Raw genomic sequence first — 10,119 nt, forward strand, 5'->3', positions numbered from 1 at the left:
GGGAGCACTGGGACTGGTCCATACTGGGAGCACTGGTTTATACTGGGAGCACTGGGACTGGTCCATACTGGGAGCACTGGTTTATACTGGGAATGCTGGGACTGGTTGTACTGGGAGCACTGGTTTATACTGGGAATGCTGAGACTGGTTGTACTGGGAGCACTGGTTTATACTGGGAGCACTGGGACTGGTCCATACTGGGAGCACTGGTTTATACTGGGAGCACTGGGATTGGTTCTACTGGGAAGGACTGGGAGCACTGGGGGGATACTGGATCTTACTGGGAGCTCCGGTTTATACTGGTTTATACTGGGAGGGACTGGGAATGCCGGGGGTTACTGGGACTGGTTTATACTGGGAGCACTGGGGGATACTGGTTTATACTGGGAGCACTGGGACTGGTTTATACTGGGAGCACTGGGATTGGTTTATACTGGGAGCACTGGGACTGGTTTATACTGGGAGCACTGGGACTGGTTTATACTGGGAGCACTGGTTTATACTGGGAGCACTGGTTTATACTGGGAGCACTGGGAGTTACTGGGATTTACTGGGAGCATGGATACTGGTTATACTGGGAGGGACTGGTTTATACTGGGAATGCTGGGGGTTACTGGGACTGGTTATACTGGGGGCACTGGTTTATACTGGGAGGGACTGGAGGGGATACTGGGACTGACTGGGAGCACTGGGAGCACTGGTTTATACTGGTTTATACTGGTTTATACTGGTCTGTCCTGCTTATCCAGGTCTATACTGGTCTATACTGGTTTATACTGGTCCATATTGGTCACACCAGTCCATACTGGTCCATACTGGTCCATACTGGTTTATACTGGTCCATACTGGTCCATACTGGTCCATACTGGTCCATACTGGTTTATACTGGTCCGTACTGGGAGCCTCAGGGTGAATTTTGGGACCCTCTGGAATTTCCCCCCCCCAATTCCCAAAATTTTGGGATTTTCCCCCCCCAATTTTTTTTTTTTTTAATCCCAAATTTTTTGGGAATTTTTGGGGATTTTTTTCCTTAATTTTTTGGGGAAATTTTTGGGGAATTTTTTAGGAATTTTTTGGGAATTTTCCCTTTAAAATTCAGAATTTAATTCCAATTTTTTCCCTTTTCCCAAAGGAATTTCTCCCCATTCCCAAAATTTTTGGGATCCCGAAATTTTTAGGAATTTTTTAGGATTTTTTTTTTGGAATTTTTTCTGAATTTTTGGGGAATATTTTGGGAATTTTTAGGAATTTTTGCTTTAAAATTCAGAATTTAATTCAAATTTCTCCCCATTCCCAAATTCTTTTGGGATCCCAAAATTTTGGGATTTTTTTTTTGAACTTTTGTGAATTTTTTTGTTATTTTTTTAGGGAATTTTTTGGGAATTTTTGTGAATTTTTGGGGGAATTTTTGGAAATTTTCGCTTTAAAATTCTGAATTTAATTCCAATTTTTTTCCCACAGGAATTTCTCCCCATTCCCAAATTTTTTGAGAATATTTGTGAATTTTTTGGGAATTTTTGTGGAATTTTTGTGCATTTTTTTGTGATTTTTTAGGGAATTTTTAGAGAATTTTTGGGGTAATTTTGGGGAATTTCTGCTTTAAAATTCAGATTTTAATTCCAATTTTTCCCTTTTCCCCACAGGTTTCCCCCCCCCATTCCCGGATATTTTTGGGACCTTTTCACCCCAAATTTTTTCCTCCTTTTTTCTGATTTTTTTAAAAGGAATTTTTGGGAATTTTTGGTGAATTTTTGGGGTAATTTTGGGGCATTTCTGCTTTAAAATTCAGAATTTAATTCCAATTTTTTCCCCTTTTCCTCACAGGTTTTCCCCCCCATTCCCAGATTTTTGGGACCTTTTCACCCCAAATTTTTTGGGAATTTTTGGGGAATTTTTTGGAATTTTTTGTGAATTTTTAGGGAAAATTTTAGGAATTTCTAGGCTCAAAAATCCGAATTTAATCCAATTTTTTCCCCTTTTCCCCACAGGTTTTTCCCCCCCATTCCCGGATATTTTTTAACCTTTTCACCCCAAATTTTTCCTCCATTTTTTCTGATTTTTTAGGAATTTTTGGGAATTTTTGAGGAATTTTCAGGGTAATTTTTGGGGTAATTTGGGGAATTTCTGCTTTAAAATTCAGAATTTAATTCCAATTTTTTCCCTTTCCCCACAGGTTTTCCCCCCCATTCCCAGATTTTTTGGGACCTTTTCACCCCAAATTTTTTGGGAATTTTTGGGGATTTTTTTTTTTATTTTTGAGGAATTTTCGGGGTAATTTTTGGGGTAATTTGGGGAATTTCTGCTTTAAAATTCAGAATTTAATTCCAATTTTTTCCCTTTTCCCACAGGAATTTCTCCCCATTCCCAAGTTTTTTGGGGAATTTTTTAGGAATTTTTTTGTGATTTTTTTGGGAATATTTCAGAAAAATTTGGGGAATTTCTAGGCTCAAAAATCCGAATTTAATCCAATTTTTTTCCCCTTTTCCCCACAGGTTTCCCCCCCATTCCCGGATATTTTTGGGACCTTTTCACCCCAAATTTTTTCCTCGTTTTTCCTGCAGATTTTTCTCCGTTTCCCCCCATTTTTGGGGAGGATTTTGGGGATTTTGGGTCATTTTTGGGTCATTTTTGGGTGATTTCCCCATGACCATTCACAACCTTTACATCTTCGACCGCGGGGGGCGCTGCCTCTTCTACAGCGAATGGCACCGCAGGAGGGGCCCGGGCATCCCCCAGGAGGAGGTGAAAATCCCAAATTTGGGCAAATTTGGGCAAAATTGGGCAAAATTGGGAGAATTCCAAAATTGGGGAATTTGGGGGGAATTTTTAGGGGGGTTTGGGGGCTTTTCGGGGGATTTAATTGGGATTTTTTGGGGGTTTCATTTGAATTTTTGAGGATTTATTTTGAATTTTTGGGGGATTTTTGGGGATTTAATTTAGATTTTTTGGGGATTTTGGGGGGGTTTTTGAGGGATTTTTGGGGATTTAATTTGGATTTTTGAGGGATTTCTTGGGAATTTTTTGGCATTTTTGGGGATTTTTTTGTGGGTTTATTTTGGATTTTTGGGGGATTTTTATGGGATTTTTATGGGATTTTTATGGGATTTAATTTGAATTTTGGGGGATTTATTTTGAATTTTTGGGGATTTTAGGGGAATTTTATTTGGATTTTTGGGGGCATTTTTTGGGGATTTATTTTGGATTTTTTGGGGATTTTTTGGGGATTTTTTGGGGATTTAATTTGAATTTTTGGGGCATTTTTTGGGAATTTTAATTGGATTTTTTGGGGGATTTTTTGGGGATTTTTGGGGATTTTATTGGGATTTTTTTTAAATTTTTTGGCATTTTTGGGGATTTTTTGTGGGTTTATTTTGGATTTTTGGGGGATTTTTATGGGATTTTTATGGGATTTTTGAGGGATATTTATGGGATTTTTGAGGGATTTTTTGGGATTTTATGTGGATTTTTGGAGGGATTTTTTTGGGAAAAATTGGATTTTTGGGGAGTTTTGAGGGATTTTTGGGGGATTTTTTGGGGGAATTTTGGGGGGAATTTTGGGGGAGTTTCAGAGGATTTTGGGGATTTTTTTAGGAATTTTTCTGAGATTTTTTGGGGAATTTTGGGGGGAGTTTGGAGGGGATTTTTTTGGGATTTGGGGCAAAATGCCCCAAAAATTCCCGAAAAAAATCCCCAAAAAATCCCCAAAAATCCCAAAATTTCCAAAAAATCCCTGAATTCCCAAAAAATCCCAAAATTTCCAAAAAATTCCCGATTTTCTGCCGTTGCAGGAGTTCAAGCTGATGTTTGGGATGCTCTTCTCGCTCCGCTCCTTCGTGGCCAAGATGAGTCCCACGGACATGTATCCAAAAACTTCATTTTGGGAGCCCAAAAACCCCCAAAAATCCCCCAAAAATCCCCCAAAAAATCCCAAAAAAATCCCCTGAAAATCCCCAAAAAAACCCCAAAAAATCCCCCAAAAATCCTCCCAAAAATCCCAAAAAAATTCCCAAAAAATCCCAAAAAAATTCCCCTAAAATCCCCCAAAAATACCCTAAAAATCCTAAAAAAACTCCCCAAAAATCCCCCAAAAATTCTCAAAAAATTCCCTGAAAATCCCAAAAAAATCCCCCTAAAATCCCCAAAAATTCCCTGAAAATTCCCAATAAATCCCAAAAAAATTCCCTAAAAATCCTAAAAAATTCCTCGAAAATCCCCAAAAAATCCCCCAAAAATTCCCCCAAAAAATCCCCCCAAAATTCCCTGAAAATCACCAAAAAATTCCCTAAAATCCCAAAAAAAATTCCCAAAAAAATCCCTGAAAATCCCCCAAAAATCCCCAAAAAATTCCAAAAAAATTCCAAAAAAAATCCCAAAAAATCCCCAAAAATCCCCCAAAAATTCTCAAAAAATTCCCTGAAAATCCCCAAAAATCCCCCAAAAATCCCCAAAAATTCCCTGAAAATTCCCAATAAATCCCCCAAAAATTCCCTAAAAATCCTAAAAAAATTCCCCGAAAATCCCAAAAAAATCCCCCAAAAATTCCCAAAAAATCCCCAAAAAATTCTCAAAAAATTCCCTGAAAATCCCCAAAAATTCACTGATAATCCCCCAAAAATCCCAAAAAAATTCCCAAAAAAATCCCTGAAAATCCCCAAAAAATCCCAAAAAATTCCCTGAAAATCCCCCAGAAAATATCAAAAAATTCCCTGAAAATCCCCCCAAAAATCCCCAAAAAATTCCCTGAAAATCCCCCAAAAATCCCAAAAAAATTCCCTATAAATCCCCAAATTTTGGAGGAATTTTTTGGGATTTTGGGGGGGGAATTTATTTGGAATTTTTGGGGATTTTAAAATTTTTTTTGGGGGGGGGGTGAGGGGAATTTTGGGGGATTTGGGAATTTTGGGGAATTTTGGGGATTTTTTTTCAGAATTTTGAGTGAATTTGGGGAGAGTTTGAGGGGATTTGGGAATTTCTGGAATTATTGGGGGGAATTTTGGGGAAATTTCGGGAATTTTGGTGGGATTTGGGGAGGTTTGGGAACTTTGGGAAATTTGGGGGAATTTTGGGGGATTTTTGGGGAGGTTTGGGGGAGATTTTGGGGGGAATTTTGGGGAATTTTCAGGAATTTTTAGGAGAATTTGGAGGGAATTTGGGGGGAATTTTGGGGGAATTTTGGGAATTTTTTTATAATTTTTGGGGGGAGTTTGGAGGGAATTTGGGGGCATTTGGAATTTTGGGGATTTGGGGGCAATTTGGAGGAATTTGAGGGAATTTTCAAGGGGATTTGGGGGAATTTTGGGAATTTTGGGGGAATTTTGGGGAATTTTGGGGAATTTTTGGGAATTTGGGGGTCCTGGAAAACCTGGAGAGATTTTGGGGGAGATTTTTGAGATTTTGGGAGGAATTTGGGGGAAGTTTCAGGAATTTTGGTGGATTTGGAATTCGGGGAATTTGGGGAAAATTTGGGATATTTGGGGGGATTTTGGGGGGAGTTTGGAGGGATTTTGGGGGAGATTTTGGGGGAAATTTTGGAGAATTTTGGGGGATTTTCAATGGTTTGGGGGAGATTTTGGGAGCAATTTTGGGGAAATTTTGGGGAATTTTCAGGAATTTTTGGGATTTCGAGGGGATTTTGGGGGAAACTTTGGAAATTGCTGGAATGATTGGGAATTTTTTTGGGGGGGATTTTGGGGAGGTTTGGGGGATTTGGGAATTTTGGGAAAATTTGGGATATTTGGGGGGATTTTGGGGGCAGTTTGGAGGATTTTGAATGGTTTGGGGGAGATTTTGAGGGGAAATTTTGGGGAATTTTCAGGAATTTTTGGGGGATTTGGGGGCGATTTGGGGGATTTGGAATTTTGGGAATTTGGGGAAAATTTGGGATATTTGGGGGAATTTTGGGGAATTTTCGAGGGGATTTGGGGAGATTTTGGGGGGAATTTTGGGGGGAATTTTGGAGGGGATTTGGGGGAGATTTTGGGGGGAATTTTGGGGCATTTTCAGGAATTTTTGGGGGGAGTTCGGAGGGGATTTGGGGGAAACTTTGGGAATTTTTAAGGGGTGGAATTTTGAGTGGATTTGAGAGGATTTGGGGGCGATTTTGCTCCAATTGGCTCCGATTTTCACGGCGATTTCGGTCCCTGCGCGGCCGCCAAAGGTTCCCAGGGCTTGGGAAATTCGGGAATTTCTGGGAATTTCTGGGAATTTGGGGGCATTTCCTGGAATTTGGGGGCATTTCCTTAGCTGGGCGCGGGCGGGACGGGTTCGTGTCCTTCCACACCAGCAAATATCGGCTCCATTACCTGGAGACGCCCTCGGGGCTGCGCCTGGTGCTCAACACCGACCTGGGCGTGGCCAGCGCCCGCGAGGCCCTGCAGCAGATCTACGGCAACGTAAGGGTTAAACTGAATCAACCGAACCTACGGCAACGGGAGGGTTAAAACAAGGCTACGGTAACGGAAGGGTTAAAACAATCTACGGCAATGTAAGGGTTAAAACAAGGCTACGGTAACGGAAGGGTTAAACCAGATCTACGGCAATGTAAGGGTTAAACAAAGCCATGGCAATGTAAGGGTTAAAGGGAATCTATGGCAATGTGAGGGTTAAAACAAAGCTATGGCAACGTGAGGGTTAAAGCAAATCAACCAAAGCTACGGCAATGTAAGGGTTAAACCAAATGAACCGAATCTACGGCAACGTAAGGGTTAAACAAAGCCATGGCAGTGTAAGGGTTAAAGGGAATAAACCAAAGCTATGGCGATGTGAGGGTTAAACAAAACTATGGCAATGTAAGGGTTAAACGGAATAAACCAAATTTATGGCAACGTAAGGGTTAAAGTGAAAAAAAACCTAATCTATGGCAATGTGAGGGTTAAAGCAAAGCTATGGCAACGTAAGGGTTAAAACAAATCAACCAAAGCTACGGCCACGTAAGGGTTAAACCAAATAAACCGAATCTACGGCAATGTAAGGGTTAAAGGGAATAAACCAAAGCTATGGCAACGTGAGGGTTAAAACAAATAAATGGAATCTACGGCAATGTAAGGGTTAAAGCGCATCTACGGCAATGTAAGGGTTAAACGAATCAATGGCAATGTAAGGGTTAAACTGAATCAACCAAAGCTATGGCAATGTAAGGGTTAAAGGGAATCCAGGGCAATGTAAGGGTTAAAGGGAATAAACCGAATCAATGGCAATGCAAGGGTTAAACTGCATCCAGGGCAATGTAAGGGTTAAAACAATCTATGGCAATGCAAGGGTTAAAACAAGGCTACGGTAACGGAAGGGTTAAAGCAAATCAACCAAAGCTACGGCAATGTAAGGGTTAAAACAAATAAACTGAATCTACGGCAACGTAAGGGTTTAAAACAATCAATGGCAATGTAAGGGTTAAACTGAATATACAGCAATGTAAGGGTTAAAACAATCTATGGCAATGCAAGGGTTAAAACAAGGCTACGGTAACGGAAGGGTTAAAGCAAATCAACCAAAGCTACGGCAATGCAAGGGTTAAAGGGAATAAACCGAATCTACGGCAACGTAAGGGTTAAAACAAGGCTATGGTAACGTAAGGGTTAAAGGGAATCTGTGGCAATGTAACGGTTAAAACAAATCAACCAAATCTACGGCAATGTAAGGGTTAAACCGAATCAACCAAATCTATGGCAATGTAAGGGTTAAACTGAATCTACGGCAATGTAAGGGTTAAACTGAATATACGGCAATGAAGGCTTAAAGGGAACCTATGGCAGTGTAAGGGTTAAAGGGAATAAACCTAATCTATGGCCATGTAAGGGTTAAAGTGAGTAATCCAAAGCTACGGCAACGTAAGGGTTAAAGCAAAGAAACAGAATCTATGGCAACGCAAGGGTTAAACAAAGCGATGGCAACGTAAGGGTTAAAGGGCATCTACGGCAATGCAAGGGTTAAACCAAAGCGATGGCAACGTAAGGGTTAAACGGAATCAACCAAAGCTACGGCAATGCAAGGGTTAAACTGGACCCAGGGCACTGCAAGGGTTAAAGGCAGCCGTGGCACTGCAAGGGTTAAAGCGAGCACGGACGGGGTTGGTCCTGAATTAATTGGGATTTTTAAATGGAAAAAAAAATGGGATTTTTGCCTTAAAAATGGGATTTTTGCCCCTAAAAATGGGAATTTTGCCCCCAAAATAACGGGATTTGAATGGGATTTTCCCCCAAAATAATGGGATTTTAATGGGATTTTTTTCCCCCTAAAAATGGGATTTTTTTCCCCAAAATCATGGGATTTTCATGGGATTTTTCCCTTAAAAATGGGATTTTTTTCCCCCCAAAAAAAGGGATTTTAATGGGATTTTCCCCCCAAAAATAACGGGATTTTCATGGGGGTTTTCCTCCTAAAAACGGGATTTTTTCCCCAAAAAAAAGGGATTTGAATGGGATTTTTGCCTTAAAAATGGGATTTTTTTTCCCAAAAACAAAAGGGATGTTTATGGGATTTTTGCCCCCCCCAAAATAATGGGATTTATTGGGATTTTTTCCTCAATTTTCCAGGATTTTTCCCCAAAATAATGGGATTTTAATGAGATTTTTCTCTCTAAAAATGGGATTTTTTTTTCCCCAAATCATGGGATTTTCCCCCCAAAAATAACAGGATTTTAATGGGATTTTTTCCCTTAAAAATGGAATTTTTCCCCCCAAAAAAAGGGATTTGAATGGGATTTTTCCCCCAAAATAACGGGATTTTAATGGGATTTTTTTCCCCCTAAAAATGGGGTTTTTTCCCCAAAATAATGGGATTTTAATGGGATTTTTTCCCCCAAAAAAAGGGATTTTAATGGGATTTTCCCCAAAAAAATAACGGGATTTTCATGGGGGTTTTCCTCCTAAAAATGGGATTTTTTCCCCAAAAAAAAGGGATTTTAATGAGATTTTTTTCCCCAAAATTCAGGGATTTTTCCACAAAAATAACGGAATTTTAATGGGATTTTTTTCCCCTAAAATGGGATTTTTTTCCCCAAAATAATGGGATTTTTTCCCCAAAATAAATGGATTTTATGGGATTTTTCCTCCTAAAAATGGGATTTTTTTTCCCAAAATAACAGGATTTTAATGAGAGTTTTCCCCCTAAAAATGGGATTTTTTCCCCAAAAAAAGGGATTTGAATGGGATTTTTCCCTTAAAAATGGGATTTTTTTTCCCAAAAAAAAGGGATTTTATGGGATTTTTGCCCCCCCCAAAATAATGGGATTTATTGGGATTTTTTCCTCAATTTTCCAGGATTTTTCCCCAAAATAATGGGATTTTAATGAGATTTTTCCCTCTAAAAATGGGATTTTTTTTTCCCCAAATCATGGGATTTTTTCCCAAAATAACAGGATTTTAATGGGATTTTTTTCCCCCTAAAAATGGAATTTTTCCCCCCAAAAAAAGGGATTTGAATGGGATTTTTCCCCCAAAATAACGGGATTTTAATGGGATTTTTTTCCCCCTAAAAATGGGGTTTTTTCCCCAAAATAATGGGATTTTAATGGGATTTTTTCCCCCAAAAATGAGATTTTTTTCCCCCAAAATAATCGGATTTTTTCCCCAAAATAACTGAATTTTAATGGGATTTTTTTCCCCCAAAATTGTGGGATTTTATGGGATTTTTTCCCAAAAAAAAGGGATTTGAATGGGATTTTCCCCCTAAAAATCGGATTTTTTCACCCCAAAATAATGGATTTTAATGGGATTTTTTCCCCTAAAAATGGAACTTTTTCCCCCAAAATAATGGAATTTTTTGCCCCAAATAAATGGATTTTCATGGGATTTTCCCCCCAAAAATTGGATTTTTTTCCCCAAAAAAAGGGATTTTAATGAGATTTTTCCCCCTAAAAATGAGATTTTTTTCCCCCAAAATAATCGGATTTTTTTCCCAAAATAACTGAATTTTAATGGGATTTTTCCCCAAAAAAAATTGGATTTTTTCCCCAAAAAAAGCGGTTTTATGGGATTTTTTCCCCCAAAATCGTGGGATTTTATGGGATTTTCCCCAAATTTGTGGATTTTGCCCCAAACTGAGTTGATTTTGATGAAATTTCTCTTTTTTTTCCGCAGCTTTTTGTGGAGCTGGTGGTGAAGAATCCGCTGTGCCCGCCCC

The 10,119-nt window shown here is 39.2% G+C and overlaps 1 protein-coding gene across 1 annotated transcript; it reads left to right on the forward strand.

The window, feature by feature from the left end:
• Positions 1-1,530: 1,530 nt before the first annotated feature.
• Positions 1,531-10,115, forward strand: TRAPPC1 (trafficking protein particle complex subunit 1; the record flags this gene model as incomplete). Its single annotated transcript, XM_066571430.1, has 4 exons — positions 1,531-2,742; positions 3,789-3,859; positions 6,254-6,392; positions 10,077-10,115. Coding segments are annotated over exons 1-4 (348 nt in total), but the record flags the coding sequence as incomplete, so codon positions are not given.
• Positions 10,116-10,119: the final 4 nt, after the last annotated feature.

This window comes from Molothrus aeneus, unplaced genomic scaffold (genome assembly GCF_037042795.1).
Source record: "Molothrus aeneus isolate 106 unplaced genomic scaffold, BPBGC_Maene_1.0 scaffold_508, whole genome shotgun sequence".
Taxonomy (NCBI): Eukaryota; Metazoa; Chordata; class Aves; order Passeriformes; family Icteridae; genus Molothrus; species Molothrus aeneus.